Genomic DNA, 21,595 nt, shown 5'->3' with positions numbered 1-21,595 from the left:
CTCCTGCCACACTATTTATTGCAGTTCTATTGCGTACACTTCCTGTAATTATTTTGCCAAGAAAATTAACTTATCCCAGATTAGTTTTTTATTGGACAATTGAGCTAGGATCTCTAATCCTCGTGTGATCTTGCACAAGTTATGATTAGGACATTAGTGTCCAAACAGGGACTGAGAAAATACTTAGTGAAATTATTCACTGGAATTTAGAAGGATGAGAGGATATCTTTTAGAAACATATAAAATTCTTAGAGGATTGGACAGGATAGATGAAGGAAAAATGTTACCGATGTTGGGGGAGTCAAGAACCAGGGGAAACAGTTTAAGAATAAGGGGTAGGCTATTTAGGACTGAGATGAGGAAAAACGTTTACACCCAGAGAGTTGTGAATCTGTGGAATTCTCTGCCACAGAAGGCAGTGGAGGCCAATTCACTGGATGTTTTCAAGAGAGAGTTGTATTTGGCTCTTGGGGCTAAAGGAATCAAGAGATATGGGGTAGAAGCCAGAACAGGGTACTAATTTTAGATGATCAGCCATTATCATATGGAATGGTGGAACTGGCTCAAAGGGCTGAATTGCCTACTCCTGCACCTGTTTTTTCTATGTTTCTATGTGACTTCTCTTTAAAATTACTTTTTGCTTCTTCCAGGTAACTCAGCAGGATGTCCGTAAGGAAAGCCCACTTCTTTTCAAGTTCAGAGCAAAGTTTTTTCCAGAAGACGTCTCTGAAGAACTGATTCAGGAGATCACCCAGCGCCTATTCTTCCTCCAAGTAAAAGAGGGTATTCTGAATGATGACATCTACTGTCCCCCAGAGACGGCTGTGCTGTTGGCCTCTTATGCTGTACAGGTCAAATATGGGGATTTCAATAAAGAGTCCCACAAGACTGGCTACCTGTCAAATGACCACCTACTACCACAGCGGTGGGTACCTGTGTTTCTAAAATAACCATGCTTTGAATTTGCTTCACATCAATGTGTGCTGCCTCATTTACTTCTGTCAAAGAAGCAAGATTGTAAAATCTATATTTCTAACGTGTGATCTAAATGTTCTTATTTTGCATCACATCTCAGCACAAATTTTTTTTTTTCGGGTACCAAAATAGTTCTGGCGATGTCTGGAGAGGCAAAGGTAAAAATACAGCTTTTGGAACTTTAAGTTTTGAGAATTTGCTTTGTTACCAATTTCACAATCAATCTGGTCAGTATTCAGATGAAATGAGATTATTACTTTAAAGTGTTCAATGGTCTAAGTCGCTCTTTAGACTTTAGAGATACAGCGTGGAAACAGGCCCTTTGGCCCACCGAGTCCATGCCGACCAGCGATCACCCCGTAACTAGCACTATCCTACACACTGGGGACAATTTACCATTTTTACCGAAGTCAATTCACCTACAAATCTGTATGTCTTTGGAATGTCGGAGGAGAACGTACAAACTCCGCACAGAGAGAACCCATAGTCAGGACCGAACCCGGATCTCTGGCATTGTAAGGCAGCAGCTCTACTGCTGTGCCACTGTGCTGCCAATCTATTGAGAACAGTGAACCGTGAAACCTCAACCTATGCAAACTAAAGGTCAAGTTATGTTTTTTTTTGTAATTTGCTGGCTGTGAAATTAATGGTCATCCATCAAGGCAAACAATGAAAGATTGTGTACCAGCATCAGTAACGGTTCTTGATCTGTAGTTACCAATCCATCCCTGACTAGGTAATAGTTGGGCACACGAGTTGGTCTTGGTGGATTTGCTTTCTTTAGAGGAACAACCTGCTGCACACAGCAAGAAATGAAGAATAGCTCCGTTAGTGCAGATGATATACACCATAGAGTTGAGGAGATCAGTTTTGCACAAATGACCATTTGAATTTCAAATTTAAGATTTGATATTATGTTGAAATGCATTTTAAATTGTTTAAAAATCTGAATCAGTTTAATGTAATATTGATGTAATTTCTTGTGCTAGTCCTTTGTTCATGATCGATGTCACACATCTATGTTTATTTTTTTAAACGTCCTATCGTAACCATCCATATCCCTATTTCATGTTGGTTAATGGTTTATTTTAGCTGGCTTTTGTGTGCTTGTTAGGATGCCTTTCTCTTGTTCATGCAGGCAAATCTCCATTTTTCTCTTGGACATTTTTTTTTGAAATTTTTCCTCTTTGTTAGTCTTGTTACAGCTGGTCTGTTGCCTTTGTTTTTGATTGCAGTTAATTATTGAAAAAGTTATATCTCTGTAAACCCAGATTGCTGCTCTGATTTATAATAAAGTTGAATGTTTAACTCTTTTTCAGTGCCAAGAGAAAGAGGTGACTTTTTTTCCCCCCCCTAAACTTTTACCCTCTATTGCCGTAGAGTAGGTCACTTCCCAAGGACACAGGTCCTGGTTCTCCATAGCTCTATATTCTCTACCAAAAAGTGGTTCTTAATTCCAAATCTTGGTGCGTAATGTGTAGGAAGGAACTGCAGATGCTGGTTCATACCGAAGATAGAAACAAAATGCTGGAGTAACTCGCCAGCTCGGGGAGTATCTCTGGAGAAAAGGAATAGGTGCCATTTCTGAAGAAGAGTTTTGACCTGAAACTTCACCTATTCCTTTTCTCCGCAGATGCTGTCTGACTCACTGAGTTGCTCCAGCATTGTGTGTCTATCTGTAGTGCTCTATGCTGTACTATTCTGCATAATCAAAAGGGGAGGTCTGGCATTTACCACTTAACGACTTTTAATGTTATTAGCCCATAGTTGCCTAGAACTGGAAACAAATTCCTTGGAACCTATTCTCCAAAACAAAAGATGCTGCTCTGAGAATGAAGCTATTCATTTTCATTATCCCAGCTGGGACAATGTAGAGCACCGTGAAATAGAAACTTGAAGTGAATTCCAGAGTTGGTACCTTGGAAGATAGCACCGCAAATGAACTTAGATTTGGATGTACATGAAGGGAGGAGTAGAGAATAATACAGGTGAGGACTGGAAGGCCAGATGTGGAGCAAATTAAGGTAGAGATTTGTGAGGTTAATACCTAGGGTTTTGTAAATGATACGTTAGTTCAAGTAATACATATTTTAAAATGGTAATCCTGGTGAATGGGTTTGGTGTCATTTGAGATTTAAGCAACAGATTTGGGTGATCTCAAACAGGGGCAGCCTGAGGGAGAACAGCTGAGATTTTTTTTATCAAAATAGTCAAGCTTATAGGTAACAAGGTAAGGATGAGAATTTTGATAGAAGACTAGCAGGGTGAGGGAAGACACTAAAGAAATGGAAATAGCTGGTATACTGTGATATATGGCACTAAGTGGCCCTAGGTGGCACAGTAGTAGAGTTGCTGCCTTGCGGAGCCAGAGGCACGGTTTCAGTTCCGACTACAGGTGCTGTTTGTACGGAGTTTAAGTATGTAGGAAGAAACTGCAGATGGTGGATGGACACAAATTACTGGAGTAACTCAGCGGGACAGGCAGCATCTCTGGGGGAAGGAATGGGTGATGTTTCAAGTCGAGACCCGTCTTCAGACTATAGTCAGGGGAAAGGAAAACGAGGTGTAGACGGAAATGTAGAGACATATAGAACAAATAAAAGAAAGATGTGCAAAAAAGTAATGATGATAACGGAAACAGTCCGCTGTTTGCTAGGTGAGAAAGAGAAGCTGGTGCGACTTGATTGGGGGAGGGATGGAGAGAGAGAGACTACAGGGGTTACTTTAAGTTAGAGAAATCAATATTCGTACCACTGGGTTGTAAACTGCCCAAGCTTGGCAGGAACAGCATCTCATATTTCACTTGGGCAGCTTACAACCCAAAAGATGGTAGATTGTCCCTGGTGTGTAGGATAGTGTTAGTGTGCGGTGATCACTGGTCAGCACAGATTTGGTGGTCTGAAGGGCCTGTTTCTGTGCTGTCTCTCTAAACTAAACTAAGTTAAAGGAAGTGGATTGCAAGTAGTTTGTTTTGATTTCTCAATTTTGAAGGAGATTTAGAGATGGCTGTGGAATGAATTAAATTTCATTTATGGAGGACATGTTTGTCCATCCAAAAGGGAATGCCAGATTTGGAGAAGGAGAAATCAAGGGAAGATAAAGAAAAGGCAGAGCCAAAAGTCTTCCATTTGGCCAAACAGTTAAATTGAGGTCAACTTCATACTTTGGGATTTAGGAGTTGAGATTACACATTCGAGGTCACTAATCAGTCGTTATGATATATTAATTTTAAACTGGATGCAGGAAGTTAATAGGTCACCCTGGACACTTTTGTCTTTGCTTTTCCAATGCAATCATTCAAGGTTTTAGCTTGTGTCTTCGTAATTGTCCAGACATCTTTTGTTCGGCTAATTTGTTATGATTCATTGAATAAGAATAATGGGTGAGCTGTACCACACCTTAAGTAGTGCCTTTCTTGGTTCCCTCCATTTGTCTATCTTTGTGTTTGTAAGTACCCCCTTTTCATTGTCCACCCAGATTTTTTTTAATGGTTCCTCATCCTCAAAAGGAAGGCAAATCCTCCCACTTCTTTTAGAAAGGAGATGAGGAGAAATTTATTTAGTCAGAGGGTGAATCTGTGGAATGTTTTTGCAGAGGCCAAGTCGGTGGATATTTTTAAGGCAGAGATAGATTGATTAGTACAGGTGTCAGAGGTTATGGGGAGAAGGCAGGAGAATGGGGTTAGGAGGGAGAGATAGATCCGCTATGATTGAATGGCGGAGTAGACTTGATGGCCTAATTCTACTCCTATTTCTTATGACATTATGACTTGGGGCATTGTCTTGTTTATCCTGCCACGTGGGGACATTCAGCTGCAGCTTGGCTGTGATGATTACTCCCTTTTGTCTGTCTCTGACTCACCCACAGGTTTGTCAAAGGTCTCCCTTCAGGGGAAACTCCACGATCCTGCTGCATGAAGTCTTTCTTCATGCACTTAAAACTTTTCAAAAGATTGTATCATAATCTAAGCACCACCTATGTTTATTCTTCAAATTTGGCATCCTTAGCAGAATTGGCTCATTAATTGTCATTGTGGATTTGGCATGTGGTAAATTGGTGGTTCAATTGTCAGTCAACAGCTGCTGCATTGTTGCTCCATTCATTGGGAAGAATAGGAACATTGCGAGCTGGCACCTGCCCCACCCCATACGAATTACTGGAGCTCCTGCTAATTAAGATGTATCCCAAATGCGATCTGTTTGTGCACATGAAATCCAATGCAGACTGACTCCTGAAACTCTTGTACAATTTGTGTGTGGGATTCTTTAATTGTTTGCGTGTGATAACTGTGTGAACCATTTGCCTCTCCTTTTCAGTGTCCTCGAACAACACAAGTTGAACAAAGAACAGTGGGAGGATCGAATCCAAATCTGGCACGAGGAACACCGAGGAATGATCAGGTCTTTATTTAACCTTTTTTAATTTAAATCCAAAATTATATAACTTGCATATTTACCAGAAGCGTTGAAATCGCTAACATTCAGTCGTTAGTCTTTCCCTCCTGATTTCCATCATTAGCATAGAAATGGGGTTTCCTACTTTACCTGAAGTGCCTTGTTTAAATCTAAAATAGTAACCCTGTATATTGATGCCAATGTTAATAACGGCACGGAATGTCAATACTGTAATTTTAGGATTTTAAATTTCGGGATGAGATAAGAGTGCACGTTTTGTGATGTACTAATATATGACGGGTTGTACAGGGTCTTGGTGAGACCACACCTGGAGTATTGCGTACAGTTTTGGTCTCCTAATATGAGGAAAGACATTCTTGCCATAGAGGGAGTACAGAGAAGGTTCACCAGACTGATGGCAGGACTTTCATATGAAGAAAGACTGGATAGACTCGGCTTGTACACGCTAGAATTTAGAAGGTTGAGGGGGGATCTTATAGAAACGTACAAAATTCTTAAGTGGTTGGACAGGCTAGATGCAGGAAGATTATTCACGATGTTGGGGAAGTCCAGAACAAGGGGTCACAGTTTAAGGATAAGAGGGAAGTCTTTTAGGACCGAGATGAGAAAATCATTTTTTACACAGAGAGTGGTGAATCTGTGGAATTCTCTGCCACAGAAGGTAGTTGAGGTCAGTTCATTGACTATATTTAAGAGGGAGTTAGATGTGGCCCTTGTGGCTAAAGGGATCAGGGGGTATGGAGAGAAGGCAGGTACAGGATACTGAGTTGGATGATCAGCCATGATCATATTGAATGGCGGTGCAGGCTCGAAAGGCCGAATGGCCTACTCCTGCACCTATTTTCTATGTTTCTAAGTCTTGCTGTGGAGTCATAGGCATCGTAATCATATAGCATGGAAACAAGCCCTTCGGCCCAACTTGCCCATGCCAACCAAGATGACCCATCTACACTAGTCCCACCTGCCCGCAATTGACCCATATCGCTCAAACATTTTCCTATTGTGTGTTCTTTATTATTGTATCGCTGCAGACAACCCAAATTTCCACCAGCCTGGCTGTGTGGCAATAAATTATATCTAATCTAATCTAATCTACCTGTCTAAATGTTGCTATAGCAACTGCCTCCTCTAGCAGCTCATTCCATGTATGGACCACCCTTTGAGTGAAAAGGTGGCCTCTCAGGTGCCTATTAAATCTTTTACCTCTCATCTTAAACCTCAGTCCCCTGGTTCTTAATTTCCCCTATTCCGAATTTACCCCATCTATTCTCCTCATGATTTTGTACAACTCTATAAGATCATGCTTTGGCCTCCCGCGTACAAGGAATAAAGTCCTAGCCTGCCCAATCTCTCCCTACAGCTCAGTACCTCATGTCCTGGCAACATCCTTGTAAATCTTCTCTGCACTTGCCACTGCAAACCTGTGCCCAATGCAATGCTCTTTGTGTTTTACTGCCCGCTCACTCCCCACAGCTGCCTTTCAGCTGCTCTGCATGCTAACCATAATATAGAGGTCCATAATTGCGAGGGTTTGCTGTATGAACAGAAATCTTATGATAGGAATTAAATCCATAAATCCTAAAATAAAACTGAAGTTATTTATACTTGAAGTAAAATGGTTCAACTCTACGCTACTTAATGCATTCATATTGATGTTTGTGGTTGCAATATTGTTTTTTTTCCATGTTTTGAATCTATTAAAAATAAGGCTATATGTAGGGATGTTATTATTATTTTTTTTTTTTTGCCCTAGCCAATTTCATTGCTCAATGCTGAACTAAAGCTCTTGCACAATTTTTTTTTGTTCCAGATTTAATGTTGCACACTAGTCCTTTGGAAAAGTTAAACCAAGTGCCAGGCACTTTGCCACGAATAGATTGTGTACCAGGCTCAATGAAGCAAACCTATTGTGAAAATTATCCTGGTAACTTTTTGTTTTCAGTCCGCAGTATAATTTTCCATTCTCTGATTTGCTTTTCAACAAGGTTTTATAAAGGACTGTAGCAATGTTATAGCAGAAAATATTTAAAGTTCTACCTCTGACCATGGGTCCTCCACCTGAAGCACAAGCTCTGTTCCTTATTCCACAGATGTGGAGTATTCTCAGCACTTCTAGCTATTTTTTTTTTCTCATATTTTCAGCATCTGAAGTTATTTGATCTTCTGCCCCTGCTGTGAATTTGTCGATCTTTTAAACATTATTATTGACTCTGGATTTTCTTCAACAGAGAGGATGCCATGATGGAATATCTGAAGATTGCCCAAGATCTTGAAATGTATGGAGTTAACTACTTCAGTATCAAAAACAAAAAAGGCTCTGAGCTCTGGCTTGGCGTTGATGCTCTTGGATTGAACATCTATGAACATGAAGACCGGTAACTTTGTCAAGAGATTGCACCTGTACTGTATGAGAGAGATATTTTGAAGGAACCTTTTAACAACCTTGTTTTTCCCTGATGGCCTTAACATAATTTGCCTTTTGTAGCAAAGAAAGGAGGGAGAGAGAAAACTGGGAATTATAAACTAGTTCGCCTGACATCGGTAGTGGGCAATAATGGCAGTACATTTGGAAAGCAGTGACAGGAACGGTCAAAGTCAGCATGGATTTATGAAGTGGAAATCATGCTTGACTAATCTGACATTTTTTGAGAATGTAACAAGTAGAATGGATAAGGGAGAGCCAGTGGATGTGTATCTAGACTTTCAAAAAGCCTGACACGGTCCCACACAAGAGATTAGTGTGCAAAATTAAAGCACATAGTATTGGGGGTAGGGTACTGACATGGATAGAGAGCTGGTCGGCAAAGAATAGGAATTAACGGGTCCCTTTTCAGAATGGCAGGCAGTGACTAGTGGGGTGCCGCAAGGCTCAGTGCTTGGACCCCAGTTATTTACAATATATATTAACGATTTAGACAAAGGAACATCTCTAGGTCTGCGGATGACACAGAGCTGGGTGGCAGGGTGAACTGGGAGGAGGATGCTATGAGGCTGCAGGGTGACTTGGGATAGGTTGGGTGAGTGGGCAGAAGCATGGCAGATGCAGTATAATGTGGATAAATGTGAGGTTATCCACTTTGGTGGCAAGAACAAGAAAGCAGATTATTTATGTGTCTCTTCGGTTTAACCCAGCATCTGCAGTTCTTTCTTACACATTATCTGAATTATGTCAGATTAGGAAAAGGGGAGGTGCAATAGCGAAAGGATTAGAGTATAGGAGCAAGGAAATCCTACTGCAGTTGTACAGGGCCCTGGTGAGACCACACCTGGAGTATTGTTTGCAGTTTTGGTCTCCTAATTTGAGGAAGGACTTTCTTGCTATTGAAGGAGTGCAGCGTATGTTCACCAGGTTAATTCCCGGGATGATGGGACTGACATATGATGAAAGAATGGATCGACTGGGCTTATATTCACTGAAATTTAGGATGAGAGGGGACTTATAGAGACATATAAAATTCTTAAGGGATTGGACAGGCTAAACCAGGGGTCACAGTGTAAGAATAAGGAGTAGGCCATTTAGGACTGAGATGAGGAAAAACTTTTTCACCTAGAGAGCTGTGAATCTGTAGAAATCTCTGCCACAGAAGACAGTGGAGGCCAATTCACTGGATGTTTTCATGAGGGTTGGATATAGTTCTTGGGGCTAACGGAATCAAGGGATATGTGGAGAAAGCAGGAACAAGGTACTGATTTTGGATGATCAGTCATGATCATTATGAATGGCGGTGCTGTCTCGAAGGGCTGAATGGCCTACTTCTGCACCTATTTTCTATGTTTCTATTGACACACAGTGCAGGAGTATATGCAGTCATTCAGCTGGTGAAAAATGGCCAGCAATATTTGAATGGGAATGTGGAACTATTACTATGGTTGGTTTGATTGGAATAAAATTCCCAAGACAGCTGTAATCAGTCTGGCCTGTAATGAGAGCAACCCGAACTGGGCATGTCATGGCAAAGGGCAAGCACGCAAGCAGTGGGGTTCTTGGCTTTCATAATGGTTGGACAAATGCCCAATTTTACATGAAAATGTACCTTTTGATTTTAATCAATATTTCACTATTGATTATTGGGGAGTCACCCCTCGGGTAGATGTTTGTGCATGTTTACACATGTTGAAAGTTTAGTGTTTTGTAATCGAGGAGATTGCATTTGGCTTCCGCTGCAGTGGTTGGTCATCAACTTCCATAAGACAAGAGGGGCATAGAGATGTATGCTGGGTTTTTTAAACCAGGAATTAATATCAAAACAAAAAGTCCACTCTTGCCCTTGCTTGGCCTCTCCATTCACTTCATAGTACCTTACTTTTAAGATACAGATACAGCGCGGAAACAGGCCCTTCGGCCCACTGAGCCCGTGCCGACCAGAGATCACCCCGTGCACTAGCACTATCCTACATACTAAGGATAATTTACAATTTTACAGAGACCAATTAACCGACAAATCTGTCTTTTGGAGTGTGGGAGGAAACAGAGCAGCCGTTGAAAACCCACGTAGATCACGGGGAGAATGACAACAAATATAATATAATATAATCTAATGTATAAACTCCATACTGACTGCACACGTGGTCAGGATCGAACCTGGGTCTCTGGCACTGTAAGGCAGCAACTCTTCCCTTTGCGTTACTGAGCCGCCCTGAGTTCTGAGTTAAACAATTTACCCTGCTCAGTCTGACGTTTTGCTTTAGACTCTCAATGGTTCTATTCCATAAGAGGAAACCAATGATCTGGTTATTTGGGGAAAAGCTTCACTTTTCCTTTTAGGATTTGAAACTAAATCTTCTGTTATTCCTTGTGTGGACTTGCTTCATAATATGGTTTCCTAACAGGTAGGGGAGAAAGTTGGTTAAAATCAATGTTGGATGCAGAATGTGGAATTGGAGTCGTTATCTATTTGGCTCAAATCTCTCTCCTTGTTTCAAGGTTGACACCCAAGATTGGATTCCCCTGGAGTGAAATCCGAAACATTTCATTTAACGACAAAAAGTTTATCATCAAACCAATTGATAAAAAAGCACCAGTAAGTACTAATGATATATGCAGATTGTTTTACAGTGGGTATGAATATGATGCATATTAGCATATGATGAGCATTTGACAGCACTGGGCCTCTACTCACTGGAGTTTAGAAGGTCGAGGGGGGACCTCATTGAAACTAACAGAATAATGAAAGGCATAGATAGAGTGGATGTGGGGAGGAACATCTTTAGTCAGAGGGTAGTTAATCTGTGGAGCTCATTGCCACAGAGGGCTGTGGAGGCCAAGTCAGTGGATATTTTTTAAGGCAGAGATAGATTCTTTATTTGAATGGGTGTCAAAGGTTATGGGGAGATGGCAAGAAAATGGGATTAGGAGTTAGAGCTCAGCCATGATTGAATGGCGGAGTAGACTCGATGAGCCGAATGGCCTAATTCTACTCCTATAACTTGTGAACGTGAATGGGGAGGACCTATACCATTATTGAGCTTTGCCTGAATACCAATCCTACCATTTCTTTGCAGCATTTAGTCTGTATCCACCACACTATTCCAGTGGTCCTGATCTAGCCTGAACAGAGCTTTCTTTGGATTACTGTGTCTGCTGAGGAGCTCAACTTTTTTTTGATTTGGTAATGCAATCCCCGTACTTGTTTTTCTTAAGAATGGAAAGGAGCTTCTGTTCCAAATTGGTCAGCATGGTGGTGATATGTCTTTATATTTTACTGTTGACATGATTACATGTCACACAGAATTTAACCCTGATTGTGACCAGGATTCTAAACTCAAACATGCGAACTGCACTTAAATCCATTTTCTGGATTTAAAAAAATCAAAAAAATCCTGATATTTGAGACTACCCACTGCATGTGGACTTTTTGTGCATAATGTGAAGATGGACATGAATTTGACACAATTGTTTTCCCAGTCCTCCCATGAATGTAGTGGCAATCAATTTTATTGCTTTTCACAGTCCTTCCTACCCATGGAAGCACTGGTATTGCATCCACCCAGGGTTCACCTGTGGAAGTTTCTCCAGTCTGTGCTGAATGCGGGGCATTGCCTGCAATAATTTATGTAACAGAGTCTTGTGCTTGCTCATTATAACGTTCATAGCTAAAAGGCGCAGGGAGATAGATGCTTGAAAAGCAAGAGATATAATCGTGTGGGAAGGGGAAATGTTGATGGTTTCTGTTCATAATGATGCGGTCACCCTTTGCATGATGCTGCCTGCAGAATGCATCTGTTTTCCTTATTGGAATTTAAAATACTGTATTTAAAATACTGAAATATGCCAAGCCCGCTTCTCTTTATTTTCATAGGATTTTGTATTCTACGCACCTCGTCTCCGCATAAACAAACGCATCCTAGCGCTGTGTATGGGGAACCATGAACTGTACATGCGTCGGCGTAAGCCTGATACAATTGAAGTCCAGCAGATGAAGGCCCAGGCTAGAGAGGAGAAGCACCAGAAACAGCTAGAAAGGTAAGGAATATTTTATGTGTAGGAAAGGACTGCAGATGCTGGTCTCAACCAAAGATTAGACACAACATGCTGGAGTAACTCAGCGGGACAGGCAGCATCTCTGGAGAGAAGGAATGGGTGACTTTTCGGGTCGAGACGTTTCTTCAGCCTAAGGAATATTTTGTTTTAGTTTAGAGTCCGCACCGACCAGCGATCCCCACACATTAACACTACCCTACGCACACACAAGGGACAATTTTACATTGGTACCAAGCCAATTAACCTACAAACCTGTCCGTCGTTTGAGTGTGGGAGGAAGCCGAAGATCTCAGAGAAATCCCACGCAGGTCATGGGGAGAACATGACTATGTTGCCTTGGGATAGTCTCTGCTGAGGCCTTTCTAGGTGAATTTATAACAGCATCCTTTTTTACACATTACAGCATGAACTCTGTTAATTTTTTGTATGTGTGGTTTGAAGAATGCTGATGCGCATTTGTTGGGGTCGGGGAAGTATGTCCAGTCATGATGATACTATTCAGACTTAGGACCATAAAGAAGGGTCTCGACCCAAAGTCAGCCATTCCTTTTCTCTCGAGATGCTGCCTGTCCTGAGTTAACTCCAGCATTTTGTGTTAATCTACGATTTAAACCACCATCTGCAGTTCCTTCCTACACTTGATGTATTAGAAGGATGATCTTATAGAAACATATAAAATTATTAAGGGATTGGTCAAGCTAAATGCAGGAAACATATTCCTGATGTTGGAGGAGTCCAGAACCAAGGGCCACAGTTTGAATAAGAGGTTGGCCATTTAGAACTGAGATGAGGAAAATCGTTTTCACCCAGAGAGTTGCGTATTTGTGGAATTCTCTGCCTCAGCAGGCAGTGGAGGCCGATTCACTGGATGCATCAAAAAGAGAGTTAAGGCCCTGTCCCACTTACGTGTCCTTGGCACGCAAATTACGCGACCTCGCCATTGCTTGGAGGTGCACGGGCATCGTGTGGCCGCACGGGGCTGGTCCCACTGAGCAGCGCGGAGGGTTATGGAGAGAAGGAATGGATGACGTTTCGGGCCAAGACGCTTCTTTCAGACTGAAGAAGGGTCTCGAACCGAAACATCATCCATTCCTTCTCTCCAGAGATGCCACTGGTCCCGCTGAGTTACTCCTGCATTTCATGTCTATCTTCAAATGACGTCACGCGCTCCAGACGGCTGTGCGGATGCATGATGACGCGCGTGACTCTCGCAGGACCGTTGCTCCTCAACGCGATGACGTGGTCGCGTAATTAACGTGCCAAGGACACGCAAGTGGGACAGGGGCTTTAGATAGAGCTCTTAGGGCTAGCGGAATCGAGGGCTATGGGGAGAAGGCTGAAATGGGGTCCTGATTGTGGATGATCAGCCATTGAATGATGGTGCTGGCTCGAGGGGCCGAAGGGTCTACTCCGGCAACTATTTTCTATGTTTCTATGATAATATTTTCTGTGTGTGTAATTGGTAAAATTCACCCATCCTAACCAATTCCAGTGTAAATTCCCACAAGTGTGTTGGTGCAGAAACGTGCAGGTTTGCATGCAAAAGAGAACATTTATGGTTGGGTTTGATGAAATACTATTCATAAGTTGTAGGAGCATAACTAGGCCATTCGACCCTTCAAGTCTATTCTGCCATTCAATCATGGTTGATCCATCTTTCCCCCAACCCCATTCTCCTGCCTTCTCCCCATAACCCGTGACACCCGCACTAGAAACATAGAAAATAGGTGCAGGAGTAGGCCATTTGGCCCTTCGAGCCATTCAATATGATCATGGCTGATCATCCAAAATCAGTATCCCATTTTTGCTTTTCCCCCCACATCCCTTGATTCCGTTAGCCCTGCACGTTTCTATACCAAATTGTTAATATATATTGTAAATAACTGGGATAGGAATAATGTGCTGTTTCTCGGAATGATGTGTATTGGTACATTATGGCCATTATTCTTCCCTAAGTTGCTGTTGAGGAATCATCAGATTCTGCATTTGCCCTTACATAACATATTCCAACGTAATTTTATTTGTGGGGACATGTTATAGATTATAGACAATAGGTGCAGGAATAGGCCATTCGGCCCTTCGAGCCAGCACTGCCATTCAGTGTGATCATGGCTGATCATCCACATTCAGTACCCCGTTCCTGCCTTCTCCCCATATCCCCTTGACTCCGCTATCTTTAAGTGCTCTATTTAACTCTCTCTTGAAAGCATCCAGAGAATTGTCCTCCACTGCTTTCTGAGGCAGAGAATGCCACAGACTCGCAACTCTCTGGGTTGTGCACTTCAGCTGAAAGTATAAGTGCAAATGTTGAGGTGATTTCTAATGGTGACTTTTGTTTAATGGTCTCCAGGGCACAGTTGGAAAATGAGAGAAAGAAGAGAGAACAAGCAGAAAAAGAGCGTGAAAATATTGAGCTGGAGAAGGAGGAATTGCTGGGAAGATTGAAACAAATTGAAGAGCAGACTCAAAAAGCTCAAAGAGGTAACGCTGGGAGGCAAAACACCACCAGTGGCAAACTTGTTCATAAGACATAGGAGCAGAATTAGGCCATCCCACCCATTGAATCTGTACCTCATTTCAGTCACGGCTGATCTATTTTTCCCTCTCAGCCCCATTCTTCTGCATTCTCCCTGTAACCATTGACACCCTTACTAATCATTAACCTCAGTCTCTGCTTTAAAAATACCCAAAAGCATGGTCTCCAAAGACGCATGTGGCAATGAATTCCACAAATTCACCATCCTCTCACTAAAGAAATTCCTCCCCAACTCCTTTCTAAAGATATGTTTTAGATGAGGCAGAAGTGGACAGATGGAAGACCATGGAACAAAATATTAGCTGAGGTTTAGTTTGGTGGGAAGAATTTGTCGATGCAGGTTCAATGTAGAGTGATGGGGACACAAGGGAATGTCCTGTCCTTGAGAATTTCTAAGATGAATGGGTATCATTCTACTATGTTAACAGCCTATGAAAAGACTGGTACATCAAACCTTCGCTGCATCACAACCACTCCTTTTTTTAAAACAATTTTAAAAAATCGTTTAGACTTTAGTGATACAACGTGAAAATAGGCCCATTGACCCACCAAGTCCACGCCAGCGACCACTCCATACACTAGCACTATCCTACACACTAGGGACAATTTACAATTTAAAGAAGCTAATTAACCTACAAACCTGCAGGTCTTTGGAGTGTGTGAAGAATCCGGAACATTCTGAGGAAACCCGCGCGGTCAAAGGGAGATCGTACAAACTCCACGCAGACAGCGCCAGTAATTGGGATTGAACCTGCGTACCTGGCGATGGAAGCCCACATTCTACCGCTGCGCCACCGTGCTGCCCAATGAGCCGACCAGTTCATGTTTGGGAAAAGTGAGCCTGCAGATGAATTTCCCAAGGTTGTCACTAGAGAGTAGCTAGAACACTTCGAGGACAGAGCTGAAATTGGTTAAAGCGACCCCTTGAATTTGCTTTCAATAGACAATAGGTACAGGAGTAGGCCATTTGGCCCTACGAGCCAGCACCGCCATTCAATGTGATCATGGCTGATCATCCCCAATCAGTACCCCGTTCCTGCCTTCTCCCCATATCCCCTGACTCCGATATTTTTAAAAGCCCTATCTAGCTCTCTCTTGAAAGCATCCAGAGAACCTGCCTCCACCACAACGTTAGCTTTGATTCGACCTACCACCTACTGCATTTATTCTCTACAGGGTCAGGTGGACAGGAGCAGGACAGTGGCCATACCAGTCAGAATACTTCCTATCGTGTCAAAGGAAGGTCAACAGTAATACATCTGTCACTGCACTGACAATACATAACTCATTTGATAACAGGATGGTACTGCCTTCCTTCCCTGCCATCACAAACCAGGGTCATGCTGTATTGTTTAGCACATTGGGCTAGGAAGGTTAGACCCCACTGAAGCTACAGCTTGCAGTCCATTTTAAATTCCACAAATCAGAACCTCAGAATGATGAGCAACATGATTAGGGGGGGCACAGTGGCGCAGCGGTAGAGTTGGGGCCTTGCAGCACCAGAGACCCAGGTTCGATTCTGACTGCAGGTGCTGTCTGTACGGAGTTTGTATTTTCCCCACTGTGACTGCGTGGATTTTCTCATGTTTCCTCCCACACTCCAAAGACGTACAGGTTTGTAGATTAATTGGCTATGGTAAAATTGTAAATTGTCCCTCGTGTGTAGGATACCGCTGGTGTATGGCGTGACCGCTGGTGTATGGCGTCGACTCGATGGGCCAAAGGGCCTGTTTCTGCGCTGTATCTCTAAGGTCTAAAGTAAAGTGTTGGTAGGCATCAATGCTATAGTTTGTTTTTGCAGTTAGACACGGAAGTGGTAACAGTGCCAATGTTACCCCTTTTGCCAAAGATGCATGGATTTTTGCTATTCATTTTCTTTTTAAAGGATAGCACATTTTCTGTTTATTTTAAATTTACCCTAACTCCCATGGCAGGGCTGAACCGCCCAGGGACTTGAGCGCTGGCAGCATAGTGTTATTTTTCCAAGAGCAAAACAGGGAACAGGATGATCATGGATTTAAAATAAACCAAAGTGTTGGAGGAACTTGGCAGATCAGGCAGCATCTATGGAAGGAATGGGCAGACGATGATTTTGCTGGGACCCCACAGATTGGAGAAAAGGTTTAAATCCATTCCGTTTGTAACGGCTTTGTAAAATTCCATTCCCTCCCTAGATGCTGCAGAACCAGCTAAGTTCCTCCAGCATTGTTTGTGCTCAAGATTCCAACGCCTGCAGCTTCTTAAAGGGCCTGCCCCACTAGCATGCGACTCCATGCGGCAAGTGCGACCTAAGTGACTCCATGCGGCAAGCGCTACCTAACGTGGTCGCTTGAGCCGTACGGCCTCGCGGGGCCGGTCCCACTTCGATCGCCGGAGCCGTATGGAGTTGTACGGAACTGGTCCCGACATCGCTTGGGGCTCCGAAAAACTGACCGTGTTCAAAAATTCTGAACGCCAACGGCCTGCCGGCCCGCAGCTGCCCCGACACCGTACGTCACACGCGAACTTCCCGCGGACTTCGCTCGCACTTCATGTCACTCACTCGACCTCCGCGCAGCCCCCGCTTCTGGTTAGGTTGCGCTTGCCGCATGGAGTCGCATGCTCGTGGGACAGGCCCTTAAGTCTCTATGGATTTAAAATGACGGGGTTGCTGATTGTGGAATGACGTAAATGGACCAGATATAATCAGTGCTGCAGGAAAGATGGGATGTGGAATAGAGCCCTACAGTGAACTCCGTCTATCAGAGACTTTACCGACCCAGACATTTCCCACTCTCACTGCAGTGTTACAGATGTCTTTCCTCTCCTTCCTAGTTCTGACCAAGGGTCTTTGGCCTGAAATGTTAACTCTGCTTCTCTTCCCGCAGACATGGCCTGATCTACTGAGCACTTTCAGCATTTCCTCATGTTAGATTTCCAACATAAAAGCAACACTAGCAAATTTGCAGATGACACAAAGCTGGGTGGCAGTGTGAGCTGTGAAGAGGATGCTAGGAAGTTGCAGGGTGACTTGGACAGGTTGAGTGAGTGGGTAGATGCATGGCAGATGCAGTATAATGTAGATAAATGTGAGGTTATCCACTTTGGCGGCAAGAACAAGGAGGCAGATTATTATCTCAACTGTGTCAGATTAGGAAAAAGGGAAGTGCAATGAGACCTGGGTGTCCTTGTACACCAGTCACTGAAAGTAAACATGCAGGTACAGCAGACGGTGAAGAAAGCTATTGTTCGCCTTCATAATGAGAGGATTTGAGTAAAGGAGTAAAGAGGTCCTTCTGCAATTGTACAGGGCCATGGTGAGACCACATCTGGAGTATTGTGTGCAGTTTTGGCCTCCTAATTTGAGGAAGGACATCCTTCCTATTGAGGCTGTGCAGCGTAGGTTCACGAGGTTATTCCCCGGGATGGCAGGACTGTTATACGAGGAAAGATTGGAAAGACTGGGCTTGTATTCACTGGAATTTTGAAGGATGAGAGGGTATCTTATAGAAACGTCTAACATTATAAAAGGACTGGACAAGTCTGAAGAAGGGCTTCGGCCCGAAACGTTGCCTATTTCCTTTGCTCCATTGATGCTGCTGCACCCGCTGAGTTTCTCCAGCATTTTTGTGTACCTCTGGACAAGCTAAAAGCAGGAAAATTGTTCCCAATGTTGGGAGAGTCCAGAACCAGGGGCCACAGTCTAAGAATAAAGGGGAGGCCATTTAAAACAGAGATGAGAAAAAACTGTTTCACCCAGAGAGTTGTGAATTTGTGGCATTCTCTGCCACAGAAGGCAGTAGAGGCCTATTCACTGGATGAATTTAAAAGAGAGTTAGATAGAGTTCTAGGGGCTAGCGGAATAAAGAGATATGGGGAGAAGGCGGGCACGGGTTACTGATTGTGGGTGATCAGCCATGATCACAATAAATGGCGGTGCTGGCTCGAAGGGCTAAATGGCCTCCTGCACCTATTTTCTGTGTTCCTACAGTGCATTCAGAAAGTATTCAGACCCCTTCACTTTTTCCATATTTTGTTACAGCTTTATTCTAAAATGGATTACATTCATTTTTTATCATTAATCTACAAACAACATAATAACAAAGCGAAAACAGGTGTTTAGAACTTTTTGCAAAGTGATTAAAAAGAAATAACTGAAATATCACATTTACATAAGTATTCAGACCGTTTACTCAGTACTTTATTGAGGCACCTTTGGCAGCGATTACAGCCTCAAGTCTTCTTGGGTATGATGCTACAAGCTTGGCACACCTGTATGGGCCATTCAAGGACATTCACAGACTTGTCATGAACCCACTCCTGCGTTGTCTTGACTGTGCTTAGGGTCATTGTCCTGTTGGAACGTGAACCTCCGCCCCAATCTGAGCTCCAGAATGCTCTGGAGCAGGTTTTCATCGAGGATCTCTCTGTACTTTGTTCCGTTCATCTTTCTCTCGATCCTGACTCATCTCCCAGTTTCTGCCACTGACAAACATCCCCACAGCATGATGCTGCCACCACCATGCTTCACCGTAGGTATGGTATTGGCCAGGTGATGAGCAGTGCCTGGTTTCCTCCAGCCCTGACGCTTGCCATTCAGGCCAAAGAGTTCAATCTTGGTTTCATCAGACCAGAGAAAAGAACTCTTTTGGCAAATTCCAAGCGGGCTGTCATGTGCCTTTTACTGAGGAGTGGCTTTCGTCTGGCCACTCTACCATAAAGGCCTGATTGGTGGAGTGCCGCAGATATAGAACCTTCCGGAAGGTTCTCCCATCTCTACAGAATCCTGGAGCTCTGTTAGAGTGACCATCAGGTTCTTGGTCACCTCCCTGACCAAGTCCCTTCACCCCCGATTGTTCAGTTTGGCCGGGCGGCCAGCTCTATGAAGAGTCCTGGGGGTTCCAAAGTTCTTCCATTTAAGAATTACGGAGGCCACTGTGCTCTTCGGGACCTGCAATGCTGCAGAAATTGTTTTATACCCTTCCCCAGATCTGTATCTCAACACAATCCTGTCTCGGAGGTCTACGGACAATTCCTTAGTCTTCATGGCTTTGTTTTTGCTCCTGACATGTACTGTCAACTGCTGGACCTTATATAGACAGGTGTGTGCCTTTCCAAATGATGCCCAATCAATTTAATTTTCCACTTGTGGACTCAAATCAAGTTGTAGAAACATCTCGAGGATAATCAATAGAAACAGGATGAACCTAAGCTCAATTCTGAGTGTCATAGCAAAAGGTCTGAATACTAGTGTAGATGTGATATTTCAGTTATTTCTTTTTAATTACTTTGCAAAAAAATCTTTGCTTCTTCATTCTGGGGTATTGTGTGTAGATTGATGATTAAAAAAATGAATTTAATCCATTTTAAAATAAGGCTATAATGTAACAAAATGTGGAAAAAGTGAAGGGGTCTGAATACTTTCTGAATGCACTATGTTTCTATCTGCATTTTTTGTTGATGTTTTACTTGAGTTCAGCACTTCAGCAGTTGTACCTTGTTTTGTTTTTGTCAGTGGGTTCTCATTGAACTGGAAAGGCTAAAGTAGGTCTTTTGGATTGTGTGGGAGAAGCTTGGGTCATTTTTTAAACAAGCCCGAAACATGGCAGTTTTTTTGATGGGGTCTGCAATTTATATTGTAGCTGACGTAATTGACATAATAGTAGAGGTTGAGAAGCATAAAAACCATCGAATATGGAAGATAGACACAAAATGCTGGAGTAATTCAGTGCGTCTCAGGAGAATAGACAATAGGTGCAGGAGTAGGCCATTCGGCCCTTTGAGCCAGCACCGCCATTTAATGTGATCATGGTTGATCATCCCCAATCAGTACCCCGTTCCTGCCTTCTCCCCATATCCCCTGACTCCGCTATTTTTAAGAGCCCTATCTAGTTCTCTCTTGAAAGCATCCAGAGAACCCGCCTCCACTGCCCTCTGAGGCAGAGAATTCCACAGACTCACCACTCTCTGTGAGAAAAAGTGTTTCCTCGTCTCCGTTCTAAATGGCTTACCCCTTATTCTTAAACTGTGGCCCCTGGTTCTGGACTCCCCCAACATCGGGAATATGTTACCTGCTTCTAGCATGTCCAAACCCTTAACTATCTTATATGTTTCAATGAGATCCCCTCTCATCCATCTAAACTCCAGAGTGTACAAGCCCAGCTGCTCCATTCTTTCAGCATATGACAGTCCCGCCATCCCGGGAATTAACCTTGTAAACCTACGTTGCACTCCCTCAATAGCAAGAATGTCCTTCCTCAAATTAGGGGACTAAAACTGCACACAATACTCCAGGTGTGGTCTCACTAGGGCTCTGTACAACTGCAGAAGGACCTCTTTGCTCCTATATTTGATTCCTGTGTTATAAAGGCCAACATGCCATTCGCTTTCTTCACTGCCTGCTGTACCTGCATGCTTACTTTCATAGACTGATGTACAAGGACCCCCAGATCCCGTTGTACTTCCCCTTTTCCCAACTTGACGCCATTTAGATAGTAATAGGTGACGTTTCGGGTAAAAACCCTCCATCAGTCTGGTCTTCTGTGTAAACCAGCACCTGCAGTTCCTTCCAACACATTTAATATATAGAGCTGTAACTAGAAATGGCAATGTGTTGTTCACTTTTTCTCCTTGCTGGTGTGACTGGGGAAAATGTAGCAGAGTAACAAACGTTTTTGTGTTCTGTGCATGCAATGCATGAGTTATGATGCAGTGTTTCTGACAAGAAAACCCCTTGTCACCTTCAGAACTGGAAGAACAAACTCGCAAAGCATTAGAGCTGGACCAGGAGAGGAAATCTGCCCAGGATGAGGCTGAGCGACTGGATCATGAGCGCAGGTCTGCCGAGGAGACCAAATTGGCCTTGATCGAACAATCCCAAAACCAGATGAAAAATCAAGAGCACCTGGTAAATAGCATCACATGACTTTTGTCCTCTGTAATAGTTCTGGATATCGTGCACAGGGTATTCAACCCAATAGGTGAATGGTTTATCCTGTTTCAAATTCTGGCCTGCCCACAAGGGGGGCTCACATTGGGGAGCAGGGCCACCACACCTGTTTATTGGGTGAGTTGCCTGGCAACCAACTTGCCGTGATACATTACTCAGCACATTAGAGGTGGCGCAGAGGGAGAGTTACTGCCTTACAGCGCCAGTGACCTGGGTTCGATCCTGACCGTGGCATGCTGCTATCTGTGCGGAGTTTGTAC

General features: G+C 43.3%; 1 protein-coding gene across 1 annotated transcript in view; it reads left to right on the top strand.

Moving 5' to 3' along the window:
- Nucleotides 1–21,595, top strand: part of LOC116979173 (radixin-like) — a 97,149-nt gene that overhangs the window by 64,256 nt on the left and 11,298 nt on the right. The window contains exons 4-10 of the mRNA XM_033030706.1: nt 651–925; nt 5,292–5,375; nt 7,619–7,765; nt 10,315–10,411; nt 11,690–11,853; nt 14,222–14,352; nt 21,133–21,293. Of these exons, the coding sequence (XP_032886597.1) occupies nt 651–925; nt 5,292–5,375; nt 7,619–7,765; nt 10,315–10,411; nt 11,690–11,853; nt 14,222–14,352; nt 21,133–21,293 (1,059 nt within the window). The remainder of the gene's footprint in view (nt 1–650; nt 926–5,291; nt 5,376–7,618; nt 7,766–10,314; nt 10,412–11,689; nt 11,854–14,221; nt 14,353–21,132; nt 21,294–21,595) is intronic.

The sequence above is a fragment of the Amblyraja radiata genome, chromosome 12 (genome assembly GCF_010909765.2).
Source record: "Amblyraja radiata isolate CabotCenter1 chromosome 12, sAmbRad1.1.pri, whole genome shotgun sequence".
NCBI classification, from domain to species: Eukaryota; Metazoa; Chordata; class Chondrichthyes; order Rajiformes; family Rajidae; genus Amblyraja; species Amblyraja radiata.
This window is presented reverse-complemented; position numbering and strand designations above follow the sequence as displayed.